General features: G+C 41.9%; 1 protein-coding gene across 3 annotated transcripts in view; it reads left to right on the top strand.

Annotated features, from left to right (window-relative positions):
- Positions 1–18,122, top strand: part of L3MBTL2 (L3MBTL histone methyl-lysine binding protein 2) — a 51,566-nt gene that overhangs the window by 28,965 nt on the left and 4,479 nt on the right. For all 3 annotated transcript variants that reach the window (XM_060245372.1, XM_060245373.1, XM_060245374.1), the window contains 8 exons: positions 383–614; positions 1,524–1,600; positions 3,670–3,774; positions 4,294–4,441; positions 5,277–5,359; positions 6,166–6,400; positions 13,012–13,077; positions 13,535–13,657. In XM_060245372.1, coding sequence (XP_060101355.1) covers positions 383–614; positions 1,524–1,600; positions 3,670–3,774; positions 4,294–4,441; positions 5,277–5,359; positions 6,166–6,400; positions 13,012–13,077; positions 13,535–13,657 — 1,069 coding nt within the window. The remainder of the gene's footprint in view (positions 1–382; positions 615–1,523; positions 1,601–3,669; positions 3,775–4,293; positions 4,442–5,276; positions 5,360–6,165; positions 6,401–13,011; positions 13,078–13,534; positions 13,658–18,122) is intronic.

Raw genomic sequence — 18,122 nt, 5'->3', positions numbered from 1 at the left:
CTTCATAGCTCAGTGTACTACCCTAGCTATGGTTGCTTCCATCAGTGCTTTGATGCGAATCTTCATATGAAATATTGATTTAACAAATTTGTCTTTAGTTCTGGATTTCAGACTACCAACTATGACTCAACACACTTCATTGTGCCTTTCCCCAGAGAACTTAGGTACAAAAATTATAGTTCATCAGAATACTTAGGTCATTTTATTCTGGCATGGGATAGGAATCTGCTGAATTAGTGCAATTGTCATCATTCCAAAAGAATTGCACTCTGTGGCCAGAGGCGATATAAAAAGCACAGGCAGTTGATAATAAGCCTCAGTAGGAAGGTAGTTGTGTTAGGGGATGTTACAGCACCAGAGCGTTTACTTTTTGTTTACACAGATGACTGAGAACATGAAGTATGCTTTCCGCCAAGGAATGAGAGTAGAAGTGGTGGACAAGACCCGTATTTCACGGACACGTATGGCAGTAGTGGACACAGTTATCGGTGGCCGTCTGAGGCTCCTTTATGAGGATGGAGACAGTGATGACGATTTCTGGTGTCACATGTGGAGTCCTCTCATCCACCCTGTGGGCTGGTCTCGAAGGGTTGGCCATAGCATAAAGAAACCAGGTGAGAGTTTGCATGTCCAGTGTATTCAGTGGTGGTGGTTTTTGTTATAAGTGGCTTGGTGTACTGCTGAAGCTGCAGTTGGTGGTGGGTCTTATGTTCATGTACTCTTCATGTGCTTAAAGGAGTTAAAATTCCTACTTATGCCCCAATCCCACCATCTGACTCCTTTACGCTTGCAAGTGAAGGAGAGATAACTTGAGGTACACAGTGTGGAGAGTGAATTTCATGTTGACTTGTCTGTTCCTTACATAATTTAAGTGCCTCTCCAAACTATGTTTAGTTTCCTCCGCAGTGTATCGAGTAGTGTGTTTTTGCCACTCCAGGTATTTTAGCTGCCAGCCCCTAGGAAAATATTGAGTGCCAGCAAGAAAGTGCCTGCAGCACTGACTTCTACAGTAGGATTATATTTGGCTCAGCCTTACTCTGAGATTCTGGTGTTGGAACAAGAAATTGAGGAAGTAGCAGCCATTTGAGTCCTCTTTTTGTGGTGAGAGAGGCAGCACATTCTGCATTTCTCTCAAAAGTGAGTGTGAAACTGTGTGCCTGTAACACATGCATGTACCTGAAGGGCGTTGTTGTCACCAGTTTCTGTTCATGTCTTTGGACTGCTCAAGTGTTGCAGTTGAACATATGGATTGCTGGATGGACCTAATCTTTCCAACTTCTACGTAATATTTTTAAATTGTTTTTTTAATTGTGCTGTAAATGCAATAGGTCCATTTCAGTCATGAGTGCATTCCTGTGTATCAGTCTTGCATCTTTGCAAGAAGAACGAAGAATTAAGCTGAGGTTGAGTTGCTGATATCTCAAATAATGTTTTATTTTCCTTGTTAAAGATGACCAGTAGGTATCCAAGTCATTCTAGATGCCTTAGTTCTCTCTGTTCCTATATTATGTCTTTCCTGGAAGAAAAGTGTAACAACATGGCAAACCATCCTACCTTTCGGAAGATCTACTGTGATGCTGTTCCATATCTTTTTAAGAAGGTAGGAGAGCATCAACTTCCTGCTCTTGTTTCCAGTACTGCCCAGTGGTAAAGCTCTTGGTGGGAGGAGGCAAAAGAAGTCTACTGTTCTTGCAGTTGCATTTGGTAGAATAGTTGAATTCTCTGTCTTGCTCTGCAAAGGCCTAACAGTAGGTACACAGGAAGTTGTCTTACAGCAAATCAGAGTTGTAGCAATGGGTCAGGGAATTTTCCAGTGCTTTATTTTTCCACAGAAATTTTTCTGCTTCTAAAGATTTGTTGATTTACCAAGCTAGTAATAATGAATGGGATGCAACTGCCAGTTCAATATTATGCAAGATGAGCAGTTTCAGAGTTGTAATTAATGTTTTCCAGGTGGTTGTTCCTAGGCTTTATGTGGGTGAGAACATTTTTTTTTGGGGGGGGGGTGTAGTAAATGGAGGGAGGAGAGGGAATAAAGCAGAAAAACATATAAATTAAAAGATCAAGTTATGAATTCTTCTGAGTGCATGTTCAGATGAGATTAAGACAAGTTAAAATTGTTATTTATCTCTCTCTTCTTACATGATGGGAACAATTTTGTAATCAGCAGTGTGATTTAGAGCTAACAAGTGATGCTCGCACAGTGACAAAACTAAGGTGCCCCAGTGGCTCCCATGTTGAAATAGATAAGTGGCCAACAATATCTGTGGTGTATCAGGCATAGTTCTTTGGGCGTGTTGAAAGTAGTGTCAACAGTTTTCAGTGCCTTTGGGTTTTTTTTTTTAAATTTACCGTGGATTATATAAAGCTCTATGTGGTCTGGGGCCACCATATCTGCAAGATTATCACTCCCCATATATTCCCCAGCAAGCTTTGCACTCTTCCAAACAGCATCTTCTAGTGGTCCCTGGCCCCAAAGACATCCACATAGCCTCAGCCAGGGTCAGAGCTTTCTCATCTCTGGCCCCTGCCTGGTGGAACTCTTGTCAAATGAAATCAGAGCCCCGTGGGACTTACTACAGTTCCACAGGGCTTGTAAAACAGTTGTTCCATCAGGCTTTTGGTTGAGGCGGTGGATGCCCATTTACATTTGCCTCCCCTGCTCCACCGCCGTCTTATTCTAGTCATGCTATTGGTAGTGTCCTACACCATTCCCCAACACCTTGATCTGTCTGGGCATACACATAGGTTCCCTGGGAGCTTCTGTTAACCAGTTATTTGCCATTTTGTGTGTTGTGTCATTGGGATTTTAAATTGGAGTATTTGAAATTATTTTAACTATTCTTATTCTGTTGTAAGCCACCCTGAGCCTGCTTGAGGGGGGAGGGTGGGATAGAAATTTAATAAAATAAACAAAATACATGGCATATTGTCTCCAATTCCTGCAGGTATTATTCCACTAAAAATAAATTTCCACATAAAACTTTGAGTTTGTTTGAACATTTAAACCATGCTTGATTTTTTTTATCCTCCTCCAGTGAAGCAGAAACACAGGAATGTGATAGAAATTAAGAATTGGCTCTTCATCTCTCTGTCCTTTCTACCTTTCCCTGCCCCCCCCCTTCGCTTTTCTCTTCCCTGCCTCTGGCAGCCTCTCCGTATGTCTTCTCTCCAGTTTACCCAGCTGCCCTTTTCTGGTATTCCTCCTTCAACTTCTTTTTCTATCTTCTTTCCCTCTTTATTTCCCAGGCCTTCCCCCTTCCCGTTTGACTGACAAAAACCAAAAGCTTAGAAACTTAGACAACATTGTTGTGGTTGTCTGTCAAGCTCCTCAAATGGCCACAGATCTCAGAACATAGTCTTGTGAGATCTCAAGTGGGCATTCATCGCTAAGCTACAAATGTTGCTTCTGTTATTTTAGGTGTGTGTTTGTGTTTTAAGATTTCAGATTTTTCTGCAAACTTGGAGCTTCCCTGAAGTTTGTGGGAAAATATTCCCTGTCTGTCCCTGCTCCCTTTGTGGATTTTTTAAAAATGCATTCTCTAGAGCCTAGTTCAGAATTAGTTACAGTGTTCAGTATTAATGATTAAGCATTTGGCATGTTTATCATGTTTGCCCTTGCAACCATGCTGTGTAATAATGTAATAGATCAACTACAATTTGTTCCAGGTGCGTGCTGTCTATCCAGAGGGTGGTTGGTTTGAAGAGGGCATGAAACTGGAAGCTATTGACCCTTTGAATCTGGGCAACATTTGTGTGGCTACCATTCGCAAGGTATGCTGGCTGGAATCAAGCACTGGGCCTTTGTCCTCTGGCACACACTTAACCTTTGAAGGACTTGAGAGTCAGATTTTAGAGAAAAGACAGAACTGTGTTGGAAGGACAGGAGGGTGGCTCTGATTTTACATTAGGGGGTTCCTCCTGGTCCAGATTCCATCCTCTGCAATCTGTTTCAGGTACCAAGCAGGAATCTGCAGATATCTTTCCCTAAACAGGTGCACTAGAACCTAGTGCTACACTTTTTTAGGACCCTAAAACTCTTCTGATAGACATTTATGTAGTTTTGGAATGTATTAGCATTACAGGATATTGGCAGGTGCTTTTTGTATCTGTGCATGCTTATATATTAACCTGCCTTGGCTTTCCTTGTGGAAGAAAGGACGGGTAGGAGAATAAATGAGGCAGCAAGGGGTTTCTGGTAGGGAAACTGCTGCCATGAAATATTTTGTGGGGAAGCTTTGGGGGCAGAAGGCTTGGGTGCTGGTTTCTCTTTTCATCCTTGGCCTGCTTTAGGTCCTTTTGGATGGCTATCTGATGATTGGCATAGATGGCACAGCCTCAGAGGATGGCTCTGATTGGTTTTGCTACCATGCATCCTTACACTCGATTTTCCCTGCCGGGTTCTGTAAGAAAAACAACATTGAACTGACTCCTCCAAAAGGTGAGGCAACTCTTAACAATTTTCCTTCAATTTTCCAACTCTGTAACAGAAGCAAAGAGAACCTTGCCCACTCCTATTAAAACAGCGAGGTAAGGAAATGCTGCAGGAGTTAGATTATAACCAGAAATTCCAGATTTGTTTGAGACAGCTATCAAGATAGTGCTCTCAGTTACTAAAGGGCATATTTGGTCCTTACCTTGTTTCCAGTTTATGAACTATTTGAAGACTCCTGATCTGAAATAAAGATGGAGTTTGGTTTCTCTCCCGCTGCCAGCTGGGTTTAATTGAATAAGATATCTCATCCTGAAAATCATGTCCTTACTGCTAAACATTTTCTTACTTACCTTGATCTGGATAGCCAAGGCTAGCCCAGTCTAATCAGATCTTGGAAGCAAAGCAGGATTGGCCCTGGATAGTATTTGAATGCAAGACCACCGAGGAACCAACACAGAGGCAGGCAATGGCAAACCATCTCAGCTCATCTCTTGCCTTGAAAACCCCATGCCAACTTGAGGGCAACCCCCCCCCCCCGCAAAAAAAAATCACTGTTCTTGATGGAGGGTGAGCAGAAGTTCTGCTTTTTCAGCTCTTGAAACTTGAATTATTTGTTTTTTTAGATGACTTCCTCAGCACCTCTTAACTCCTGCACAGTATTGTTTCCACTCAAAAAACAAACACAACTTGACACATCAGCTACAGTGGTGCATCTTTTTGAACTGTCCCCAAATATCCTCAGCTTACATTTTGCCACTGGTTTTTTTCTAGTGCTCCTGAAGGTTTTTCCTCAAACACTCTATTTTATGCTAATAACAGTTGAATTTTTATATTGTTTCAGGATATGATGCCAAGACCTTCGGCTGGACAAGTTACCTAGAAAAGACCAAATCCAAAGCTGCACCGACACGCCTGTTCAGTATGGTGAGTGCCACATAGGTGGATATTGTTATAAAAGCATTTTATCTTTGTTTTGTCCAGTGGCTGTGGTGGTGAGGATAGGTTGCTGTATTGGAAATGCTGTTACATAAATCTGTAGAGTGGATACCTTGATAGTGTACACTTCTGGTACCCCTGTTTTATTACTCATCTAAAGAAAGAATAAAAAGAGGCAATTTGAAGGGATTTGGAGCACCTTCCCTATGGGGGAAGGACTCAAATATTTGGACCACTTTAGTTTACAAAGAAAAATCTTTTTGTTTTCTCTTACCTCACTGGGAAGTTGCTGCAATCCCTTAACTCTGTTGCTTGTGTTTTCCTTCTGCATCATATCCCTTCCAAAGTAAGATGACCAGAACTGTACATAGTGTTCTAAGTGCAGGCACATCATAAATGTGTATAGGAAAAAAAGGTCCCCTGTGCAAGCACCAGTCGTTTCCAACTCTGGGGTGATGTTGCTTTCACAACGGTTTCATGGCAGACTTTTTATGGGGTGGTTTGCCATTGCCTTCCCCAGTCATCTACACTTCCGCCCCCCCCCGCCCCAGCAAGCTGGGTGCTCATTTTACCAACCTCGGAAGGATGGAAGGCTGAGTCAACCCCAAGCCAGCTACCTGAAAACCCAGCTTCCACCAGGGATCGAACTCAGATTGTGAGCAGAGCTTAGGACTGCAGCTTTAACACTCTGCACCACGGGGTTCTTTCCTAATAACCCGTTCCTAATAGCTTCCTTATTATTAAAAAGACTGCACTGCATAATCATACTGGTGGTATTTCTCTCCTCTCTGCAGGATTGCCCAAACCATGGCTTCAAGGTGGGCACCAAGCTAGAAGCAGTAGATTTGATGGAACCCAGACTTATCTGCGTGGCCACGGTGAAGCGAGTGATCCATCGGCTTCTCAGAATCCACTTTGACGGCTGGGATAATGAATATGACCAGTGGATGGACTGTGAATCTCCAGATATCTATCCTGTGGGTTGGTGCGAGCTGATAGGTTACCAGCTGCAGCCGCCAGTGGTCCCAGGTAAGGAAAGATGGCTTTGCTCCCAGTTCCACTAGCTTATTTCAAGAGATGTTTTGGTGGCAAGCTGGCTGTTGCACTTCCAAGAGAAAAGATCTCAACTTTTACTGCAAAGAAAACCAGAATGTGTTATGAGCTAGGAACTTGGGGTGTGCAAAAAAAAATTTAATTATATATATATTTCCGAATCCGATCGGAATTAATCGGATTCGGAAATATACGGGGCCAGAATATTCGGGATATCGTATATTTCCAAATACCGGTATTTGGAATAGCCTTATATACTGGAGATATATGGCTATTTCTGAATATATGGCCCCATTATACCCTATGGACCATTGAAATCAGTGGCAAAATAGGATATATTGGAAGCTGCCTGGAGGGGAGGGGGTTTGAGGGAGAGCCCCCAGATTTGCAGGGGACTCTCCCCTGCAAACCCCCCAGGTCCCAAAAAGATGGGGCCAGGAGTTCCCTATCCCACCATTATACCCTATGGGCCATTGAACTCAATGGCAATATAGGGCATAATCAGAGGCTACTGGGGGGCAGGGGGTTTGAGGAAGAGCCCCTAAAACTGCATGGAACCCGCAGGGCACTCTCACCTACAAAACCCCCAAGTCCCAAAAAGATTGGGCCAGGAGGTCCCTGTCTTTGGGCTCCTCAAAAGGTCCATTGCCAACAATGCTGGGGAAAGCCCAATTAGCCACTTCCTCCACTATAATTGCTGTGGGAAAAGTGGCTCTGACCAGAGGGGGGTTTGAGGGAGAGGCCCCAAAACTGCAGGGCAGCTTCAGGGGACTCCCCAGCATGCAATCCCCCTGGCCCAAAAAGACTGCACCCATCTGTGGGTACCCCAAAAGGAACACTGTTCCCAATGATGAGAAAAAACCAATTAGAGCCACTTCCCCCACTGTAATTATAATGGGAAAAGTGACTCTGGGGAGCAGGGAGTTTTGAGGAAAGCCCCCCAAACTGCTGTGCAGCTTCAGGGCACTGTCCCACACAAAACCCATAAGGCAAAAAAAAAAAAATTGGACCAGGGGGTCCAATTCCTGGGGCACCCAAAGTGAAACCTAACTTCACACCAGAAAATCTCTATAGGAGCCAAATGCACTACATCCATCTACTCTATGAACCCTGCTGGCCTGGAACTAATATAAACCCAGTTGCCACATCACCACCACACAAAACACAATCTGCTCAAGGTCTGCTCTGCAGACCTGGCTGCAGCAAACCTAGATGCCAGCTCTCCAGCCCTGCCCCAAACAATGCGGGGAGAGCTGGCCAAGCACAACAGGCATTCTGGTTCTGGGTCTCTCACCCAGATGCCAGCTTCCCTGCCACAGAACGCGCAATCTACACATGCCAGCTCTTCAGCCCTGCCCCAAACAATGTGGGGAGAGCTGGTCAAGCATAACAGGCATGCTTGTTCTGGGTCTCTCACCCAGATGCCAGCTTCCCTGGGACCCACAGGCCCAGCCAGGATAACCCAGTTTTTTTTTTCAGGAGCAGGAGGAAGAAAGAGGGAGGTGCCAGTGATGATGACAGGCAACCAGCAGCCATACCAATGCTGAGGTCCCTTCCACAGAACGTGTAATCTACAGATGCCAGCTCTCCAGCCCTGCCCCAGACAACGCGGGGAGAGTTGGCCAAGCACAATAAGCATGCTGGTTCTGGGTCTCTCACCCAGATGCCAGCTTCCCTGCCACAGAACATGCAATCTACAGATGCCAGCTCTCCAGCCCTGCCCCAAACAACACAACTCTCAAACAAGAGAAGTGGAGGACCACACCTAGCTCCACATCATTCTGTATCTGACACAAAGCAAGAAGCATTTAGACTTACCTTGAGTGATGGACGGTTGGCTGGTCCAGGCTCTTTTGCGTTACCCAGGGTGCACCACGAGGAGGTGAGCCAGAGTTGCACCCCAAATGAGGAAGATCACTGGGAGGCCCTCAGATTGTGTGAGAGAAAGGGAACCATTCCTCTCTCGGCTCAGCAGCAACACACCAGCTGTCACTGCCCCTATCTGAAAGATAGTCCCTCACCATCACAGCACCTGTCACCGCTCTCAGAGGCCTACCGCTCCCAGAGGGGCCAACGAGCCGCCCAATGAGTGTCATCTCGGCACTCTTCTTGGCGTGAGTCTGGTGGAAAACTGGGGAGGTTGGGGATGAACAGCAGTGGAAGTGGCAGATGAGCTGCTTCTACCCATCTCCTCCTCAGCTACCGGCACTGGGCCCACCCTGACTCTGCAGCGCTCGACCTTCTGGGAGAGCTTGTCTCACCAGCGATCGAGCTCGTTGGCCCGCTCGTCGATCATGCCCTTAAGGCATTAATGCTCCTTCATCACATATCTGGTTACCCTGAAAACAGATGGCACAATGGTCCTGCTAATGGTGGTTCTAGCAGGAACTTTGTACCTGGGTGCCAGGTACTTGAGCAACCCTAGCACCCCAGGATTCTCGACTACTGAAAATTGAAGCCCATGGGCGACCAACCTGGTGAGGTTCCAGGCGATCACCCTCCTGCCATGCGTGATTCCCCTTCTTGACACACAGGTGCCACCCCCACCAAACATCTCAGGCAGAGATGCCTGGCGTCCCTGCCCTGTCGTGGAACTCTCCTGGAGGACTCTGGAGGTAGTCGTGGAGGTGTACAGATGCCCAAGCTGACCTCCTGTGAGGTGCTTGGGGCAGACACATTGTGTCTCGGGGTGGCAGGAGGGGCTGGCCGCCGGGGGGAAGTGGGCAGAGATGGAGGCACCTTGTGTGTCTCCATTTCTTCCCCCTCCACCCCATGTGGCTTCACATCATGGCCCCTGAAGGACTGCTGGTGCCCGAAGGAACCGCAGAAGGGCGCTGGTCCTCCTCAACCAGTTTCTCCTCCAGCTCCTGCACAACATTCTTCACCCCCCTTGGGGTGATCGTTTTGGTCAGAAAACTGTCCCCAAAGCTCATCTCCAAGGAGAGCTGCTCTTTCTGCTCCTCCTCCAGCTGCTGAGGCCGAGCGACATCAGCTGGAGGAGAGACTGCCCGAGCAGCAGACCCCTGCTCAGTGCCAGCACTTAATGGCACCTCTGCTGGGGGCGCCCCAGCAGCAGCCTCGATGAAGGGCCCAAGGCGGGCCTTCTTCATTACACTCTGGCCAGAGGTTGGAGTGCTGGAAGGTGGCTGTGGAGTGGCCCTATGCACAGCTGTTGGGGGGGGAACTGGGTCCTCCCCCTCCACCCCTCTAGTCTTCTCCTTGGCCTTGCTCCCAGGGCCCCTCTTCTGCTGCCTGTCACTCATGTCACCCTTGGCCAGTCTCACACAACCTGAACTGAGAGTGGGGTTTTTTACAAACCTAACTCACTACACTACCCTGAACCAACAGGTGCCCTGACTTCTTTTTAAAAACCCTCCCACCAAAACTTGTTTGTTTGTTTTTTTGGTCCCTAACCTGTCCTTCTTTGGGTTGGGGTAGTAGTTGTCTGATAAAGTTCAGGAGACTAAGTGATCCTGCCTCTACCTGGCTACAGTTTTTAAAAGGCTACCTTGAGATGAAGGCAATCCTTGTTATATCCTCCTAGTTAAACTTCTCCTGGGACAAATCGGATTTCCTTGCAAGCTAGAAATCAGGTGTCCCCTATAACTAGAGAGAATTTGTGGTTTACCCTATGCAAATCTGCACCAACTTTCAGTGGCTAAAAGCAAGATGCACTGCAACCCTAGTCTCTTTAAAAGGGAGCCTGATGTGGCCTAGTAGTCACGCTGCCTTTTATGAGAAACCTAAAATCTTTTAAAATGGCCTAGTTGAATTTTGAAAGAAGATATAGCCCTAAACTGGATTAATTTTTTTTTAGATTTCAAAAAACACAATCCCTAAAAACACCCTTATTAGTGGGGCAGCCTCTTTAGTGGCCGTAGGCAAACCGAAAGCACTCTCAGACTCCAAAAATAATTCTATAAAAACATGAAAGTGACCCACTCCACACAGCAACCAGAGGTAATTAAAAAACCCCAAAATGTGACAGAAAGAAACTTAACTTTTAACTCCCCTCCCTCCCCCCCCCAAAAAAAAAACAGAACCAGGAAAAGGGACAACAGGACAGGATGTAAAAGCAACAGATCCAAACAAATCCAACTGAGAAAAGGCCAACAAACTCAACTGTAAAAACTGAACTTTTTAACAATAAAAATTAGGCCAAACAGCACCCCCCCAAGAACCAAAAGAGAAAAGGAACAACAGCAGCACAACACAGCTGCAACAAATCAAACACAGAATCCTTTTAAAACAGTAAAAAACTTGACTTTTAACAATATAGGAACTTAACCAACCCCTCCCCTCCAAAAAACCTTCACCCTAACCCCAAGAAATCCAGCCACCCAAATCAGGAAAAGTAAAAGGACACTGCACTTTTAAAAGTCCTCTCACTAAAGAAAGATAAGAGGAAAATTGGCAATCCCCCCCACCCCCAGCAGAACTCCCTATCCCTAACCCCAAATAAGCTATCCACCCGCCCAAATCTGGATAAGTAAAGGGACTCTGAGTCTTTTAAAATCCTTTTACTTTTATCCTAACTAAAATAAAAACAATAACCCCAAGATTGTCTTACCTTAGATGTTTACTCCAGGCAGGTCAGGCAAGGCTGAGAGAGAGCAGCAGCAGCTGAGGCCAAGGGCCAGCGCAGCACTATCTCTCTCTCACACCAACACAGCAGCAATGGAATGGAGTCCAGCCAGGCAAACTCCTTAAAAAGGTTCTCTGGCCCTACACAGAGCAGTTTCAAAAAATACCACTGCTCTGTGATTGGCCAGAGAAGTGTTTTCTTGATACCCAGGTAATTACTTGATACCCAAGTAAACAAAAGAACAACAATGTTGCTGATGGCTGGGGGATTAGCCCAGCCATCAGCTACACATCAGCCCTGCAAAGCATGCTTTTGCAAATGCATGCTTTGGATTGGCTGCTGGGGCTCCTCTCCCCCTCCCTCCCTGATCCCAGGGAGGCTATGGGAGAGGTGGGAAAAGGCTTCCAAAGGTGGGAAAGGAGGCAAGCAGCTTCCCTGAGGCTGCAGAAGCTCCTTTGCCGCCTTTTACATTGAGTTCTATATACTTCCGAATATTGAATCATAAGTATACAGGGAGCCGTATCCGGCTCCCGTATAATGCCTTCCAATTGGATTCAGAACTATACAGCACCGTATACTTCCGAATCAGGCTATTAAGCAGTCTGTTCGGTTCGGCCAAACCGAATGCACACCCCTAGGAACCTGGACAGGAGCTAATGCTGTAGCTGATGAGGAACTGAAGTTAAGATGCAACAGCAAAGCTGAATTTAAGGCATGAGCTTAAGTAAGCTACAGCTTGGGACTTAGGGTTATGAGGGAGATTCTCAGTATGAAGCCACCATCACCCCAAAGTTATTAAATTACTTCTTTTTGTAGTAACACTATAGGGCTTCTTAAACTTGACACAGTTTAGGACCTGGGCATGTCTTAATGTGGTCCTTGTTTCCTATGGGAATCTAGTAAATGCAACCTTAGTCAGTGTTTCCAGGTCTTCCTTGGCATCCTAAATCATGTGAGTGGGTAAGCATCTCTTTTAAGTGTTGCTCTCCTCTGTAATCAGCAGGGGTCAGTGTGACTGCATCTTGAATTGTACTTACTGTAAGCTTCCTGCTTCCTTTGCTTGTTCATTCTCTATGATAGCAAGGAATGTAGTGGTTAGTGCAGAATTTAGAGGTCTATTTCTTAAATCTAAAAATGTTTTTGGCCTTCATATTTGAAAAGTACAGATAGCACAATCTTCCATCTTCTGAAATTAAATAGTTCTGTGGAATTTCTACTATGAATTCTAGGAGGGGCTATTTAGGAGGTTATTTTGATTACTCTGGTGCTACAAAGCCAGACCATTTGCTTGCCAGCTCCTTGGAAGCATCCAGCCTGCTCAAACCATACAACAATGGCCTTTGAATCATATTCCTTTATTTGTTCGGACTTTTACAATCTCACTCGAAGCTATGCTCTATCTCTGGGACTTTTCATTGCAAAACAAAGTTAATATATGTGGTCCCAGAATAAAATATGCAAAGTAAGCAAATTTGGAAAGTGATGGAATCATTATTTTAATTTGCCCAGAAGTTTCCTGCTTCCTAACCCAAGAACTGTTAGCCTGCTTAAGCCGGAAAGTAATCTTGGAACCTTTTGCCTAGAAAGTACTTCATGCATACCTGCTGCTTTAGTGGCTGTATTGTATAGCTCAAGGTCTGCTTCAGGTACAATTTTACAGGTAAATATGAGCCTCATTAGATCAGGCTAGAGCTTTTTTTGTGCCATGGCACTGGCATTATGAAATGGACCTCTGAAGGAGGTTAGGAAGCCACCATAAGGTGGAGATGTTTAGAAGAGCCTATTCAAATCCATATCTGTTTGCTGACTGCATTAATCCCTGTATGGCTTAGAACTCTCTTTACTGGCTTGGTAGCTGCAGTGATCTGTTTATAGGGGTCAGAGTTCTGTGTACTGTTTTTAGTTTGTATTGCCTGTGTACTGTATAACTTCAGCCTCTTGTGAAGAATTGTGGGATAAAAATTATGAATAAAATAGTGCTCTGTTCTTTTCTTGGTGACAGAGCCTGTGTCACCTGTGCCAGTCAAGGAGGTGCCAAAGAAAAAGCGGAAGCCATATGGGAAGAAGAGTAAGTGGCAATTTAACTAGTTTGTGTTTGGCACATTCAGGCAAAAGTCTAGTGCATGTCTCTTCCTGTTTCTGTATTAGGCAAGAAATATGTTTCATTCTTTCACTTCCAAACCCCAAATACTGTCTCCACTCTCTCACCATAATGGTGTCTTGGGATGATTCTTTACTACACTCAATCTGACAATGGCTGGGGGTGGCGGGGGTGGGGGGGTAGCAGTAGCACAAAAGATAGTTTGAAATGTAGGAAACCCAAGTTCAGATCTGTGCTCGGCTGGACAGCCACCATAACATGAGCCCTCCTGTGGCTGCAAGTGGTACAACCCAGATGCAAGTTTACCCCCTCAGTGAGAAATAGGCTATCGTCAGCATTCTGTACTCCTTGGGAGGAAGGGCAGCAAATGACTGAAACAATCAGGTGAGATTGGTTTTTTACAACTTTCCTTTTATGTTCCAAGGAAAAAAGATGACTGCTAAAGCTCGTTCTGTCAAGCAAGCAGCTAAGAAGCTTCCTGCTCCAAAACCAAAGAAAGGAACGCAAGTGGCAAGCAAGGCCTCACCAAAACCAGCTCCTGATGAAGGTAAAGAGGGGAGGGTGTAGCTGGATCCTTTTTTTTTTATGTTAAAACAATTTTATTTAGTAACATATGGTAACTATCCATTTCTTGAATCATTAATAACTTATTTTTATCTATTCCATATATTACTTTCCAACCACCCCTCCCCCTATTACTTGACCCCCACCGGTGTTATTTACAATACTAATATTTAAAGGTACCCTTAACTAATAAAAACAAAAATTAAGCATCCTTCTTCTTTCTGTTACTTAATCATTATCAAAAATCGCCCAATGTCCTTTTACTTTCCACTCTTTTTCTACATACCTTCTAAACTTTTCCCACTCCATCTTAAATTCTTTAGATCATAGTCTTTTAATGTTCTTATTAATTTGTCCATTTCACTCCATGTCATAACTTTTACAATCCAATCCCATTTCTCTGGTATTTTTTCTTGCTTCCACAACTGCGCATACAATGTCCTAGCAGCTGAAAGCTGAATTTCCAAAATTTCTTTTGGAAATTTTTCCATTTGTAATCCCAACAGAAAAGTCTCTGCAACTTTCTTAAATTCATATCCCAAGATCCTAGAAATTTCTTGTTGAATCATCTGCCAATACTGTTTTGCTCTTTCACAAGTCCACCACATATGGTAGAAAGAACCCTCATGTTTTTTACATTTCCAACATCTGTCTGGCATCTCATTGTTCATCTTTGCCAACTTTTTAGGAGTCATATACCATCTATACATCATTTTAAAACAGTTCTCTTTTATACTATGACATGTCGAAAGTTTTATAGAGTTCTTCCACAAATATTCCCAAGTTTCCATCTGTATTTCTTTATTTACATTAATTGCCCACTTAATCATTTGAGATTTTACTACTTCATCCTCCGTAGACCATTTTAAGAGTAATTTATATAGTTTTGAAATTAATTTTTCATTGTCTCCAAGCAGAACTTTTTCCATTTCTATTTGCTCTTTTCTTATTCCTTCAGTTTTAATATCATTTTCCACCAAGCTCTTTATTTGTTGCATTTGGAACCAATCATATTTGTTATTCAGCTCTTCAGCAGTTTTCAACTCTTATTTTACCACTTTGTATTTTTAATAGTTGATTATATGACAACCACTTTTCTTCACCCGTCTCAGCTGATATTTTTATTACTGCTGCTGGCACTATCCATAACAGCTTTCTATCATCTCCATATTTCTTATATTTCATCCACATGTTTAACAAATTGTTTCTTATATAATGGTGAGAAAAAAAGCCATCCAGCTTTTTTTTCCCATAATACATATAAGCGTGCCAGCCAAATTTATTTCCATGACCTTCCAACGCTAAGAGTTTTTTATTTAATAACATCACCCATTCTTTTATCCACACTTAACATACTGCTTCATGGTATAATTTTAAATCTGGTAGTTGGAATCCTCCTCTTTCTTTTGCATCTGTTAAAATTTTCATTTTAATCTTTGGTTTCTTCCCAGCCCACACAAACTCTGAAATTTTCCTTTGCCATTTATTAAATTGTTTGCTATCTTTCACAATTGGAATAGTTTGAAACAAATACATTATTCTTGGTAAAATGTTCATTTTTATTGCAGCTATTCTGCTAAGCAATGACAAATTAAGTTTCTTCCATTTTATCATGTCTTCATCCATTTTATGCCATAGCTTCTCATAGTTGTTTTTAAACAAGTCAATATTTTTCATTGTTATCTTCACACCCAAATATTTTACCTTAGAGGTAACTTCACATCCCGTTAGCTTCTGCAGTTCCTTTTGTTTACTCACTTACATATTTTTACATAGAATTTTTGATTTTTCTTTATTAATATAAAGTCCCGCCATTTCTCCATATTCTTGTATTTTAACTAGCAACAAAGGGGTTACTTGTATGGGATTTTCATTTATAAACATATCATCTGCAAATGCCCTATATTTATAAGTAAATCCTTTTACTTTTAATCCTTCTATTTCTTTGTCTTCTTGGATTTGCATCAATAGAATTTCAAGAGCCATTATAAACAACAATGGGGAAACCGGACAGCCTTGTCTTGTACCTTTGCTAATTATCATATCTTTAAGATCTGCATTTATGCATAACCTTGCACTTTGCTTAGTATATATTGCTTTTATCATCCTTATAAAGTTTTCCTCCAATTTCATTTTCTCCATTACTGCAAGCATAAAGTCCCAATTTAAATTATCAAATGCTTTCTCTGCATCCGCAAAGAATAATGCAACTTCTTTTTCTGGATGGGTTTCATAATATTCCACAATATTTACAACCGTTCTAATATTGTCTCTTATTTGCCTTTTGGGAAGAAATCCCGCTTGTTCCTCCTTTATAACATTTATCAAATATTGTTTAAGCCGTTCTGCCAAGATTCTTGTATATATTTTATAGTCATTGTTTAATAATGAAATTGGTCTGTAATTTTTTACATTCGTGACATCTCTATCTTCTTTTGGAATCAATGAAATAACAGCTTGCTTCCATGTATTTGGTATTTTCCCCTTTATTCTTATAATATTCATCAGTTTCTGAAGTTTCGGTATTAATTCCTCTTTGAAGGTTTTAAAAAATTTAGCTGTATATCCATCTGGTCCAGGTGCCTTTCTGTTTTTCATTGCATTAATTGCTGCTTCAATTTCTATTTTCTCAATTGGATCATTCAAGACTTTTCCCATGCTTTCTGTTAAGGCTGCTATTTTAATATTTTGTAGATACGCTTCCATCTTTTCTTTCTTTACTTTAACACCTTTAAATAATTTGGCATAGTACTTGAAAAATTCTCTTTTTATTCCTTCTTGATCTACAAACTCTCTCCCATCAACCAAAATTTTATTAATGATTTTACTTTCTCTCTTTTTTTTCACTTGCCCCAGGCCAAATACTTTCCAGGTTTATTTGCTCCCTCAAAAGATTTTTGTTGTAATCTTTTCAAATTCCATTCCAATTCTTTATTTAGCAAATGTCTCATTTGTGTTTGTAATATTGTCATCTCCCTCATAATTTTTCCCCCCTGGCCTCTTTCTCAGTTCCCCTTCTTTTTTCTTTATTTCATTTTGAATATCCAGCATCTGTTTTTCTTTTGCTCTTTTGTCTTTATTATTCAATGTAATCAATATTCCTCTCATTACTGCTTTATAAGTATCCCAAACCATTTGAAATTCTATGTCTTCTTTATAGTTTATTTGGGGAAAAGCTTTGGTTTCATTTTCTAGAGATGTCACTATTTCTTTATTCTGTAGTAAATCTTCATTTAATCTCCATCTTCTTGACTTTTTAAACAATTTTGTAGTCCACATTATTGGGTTTTGGTCAGCTCCTATTTTAGGTAGGATCTCTATTTTCTTTGTAATAAGACCTAAGTCCTTAGTACCCCACAACATGTCAATTCTAGAAAAAGTATTATGTCTTGCTGAAAAGAAGGTATAGTCCCGCACTTCAGGATTAAATTTCCTCCACATATCTTCCAGATTTTCTTGTTTAACCAGTTCAAAAAAAGACTTTGGCAATTTCCCTTCCTTATTATTTTTTTTTCCTGGACCTATCCAATGCATTCTTAATTGTTCCATTAAAATCCCCCATTATCAAAACTTGATCATATGTCACTTCATCAAATTGTTGTATAATGTCTTTAAAAAAAATCTTTTGCTCCATTTGGTGCATACAGTCCCAATAACAATGGTTTTTTTGCATTTAATGTTATTTCCACCGCTGTAAATCTCCCATCTTTATCTTTAAACAATAATTCCGGATCCAATTCTTGTTTAATATAAAAATCATTCCCCTTTTCTTCTGTTCAGCCAATGAATGAAATTCTAGTCACAACTGCTTATTCCATAAAAATTTGTAATCCTTTTGTTTAATATGTAGACAAACTATATTACAATTTTGCTTTTTAATCCAATGAAACGTTGCCTTTCTTTTTTGTGGTGAATTTAGTCCATTTACATTCCAAGATAATAATTTGTAATCCATCGTGGTGCAAATTCTTTATGTTCTTCACAAAATCTCCGCAGTTCCTGTGTATTTGTAATTATAATCCTTCTCCCTTGAAATTCAAAACTCAAACCTTCAGGTATTATCAAATTTAAAAGAATGCAACTTGCTTTCTTCAATGAGCCTAATTTTGCCATCCTCAGAGCCTCCTGGGCTCAGATATTTATTTTTAAAGTTTTTATTTTTTCCAAAATGGCGGTCGCGACTTTCTGCCTTTTTTTAAATTAGTAACATATGGTAATATATTAAATTTCTTACATCATTAATAACTACTTTTTTCTCTATCCCATATATTACTTTCTACCTCCCCCTCCCCCCGTTACTTGACCCCGCCGGTGTACTATATTTAAAACATTATTACTAAAGGTACCCTTAATTAATAAGAACCAAAATTCATATCTTCCTCCCTCTTATACTTATACTTAGTCATTATCAAAAATTGTCCAGTGTCCTTTTATTTTCCACTCTTTTT

This window comes from Heteronotia binoei, chromosome 8 (assembly GCF_032191835.1).
Source record: "Heteronotia binoei isolate CCM8104 ecotype False Entrance Well chromosome 8, APGP_CSIRO_Hbin_v1, whole genome shotgun sequence".
Classification (NCBI taxonomy): domain Eukaryota; kingdom Metazoa; phylum Chordata; class Lepidosauria; order Squamata; family Gekkonidae; genus Heteronotia; species Heteronotia binoei.
This window is presented reverse-complemented; position numbering and strand designations above follow the sequence as displayed.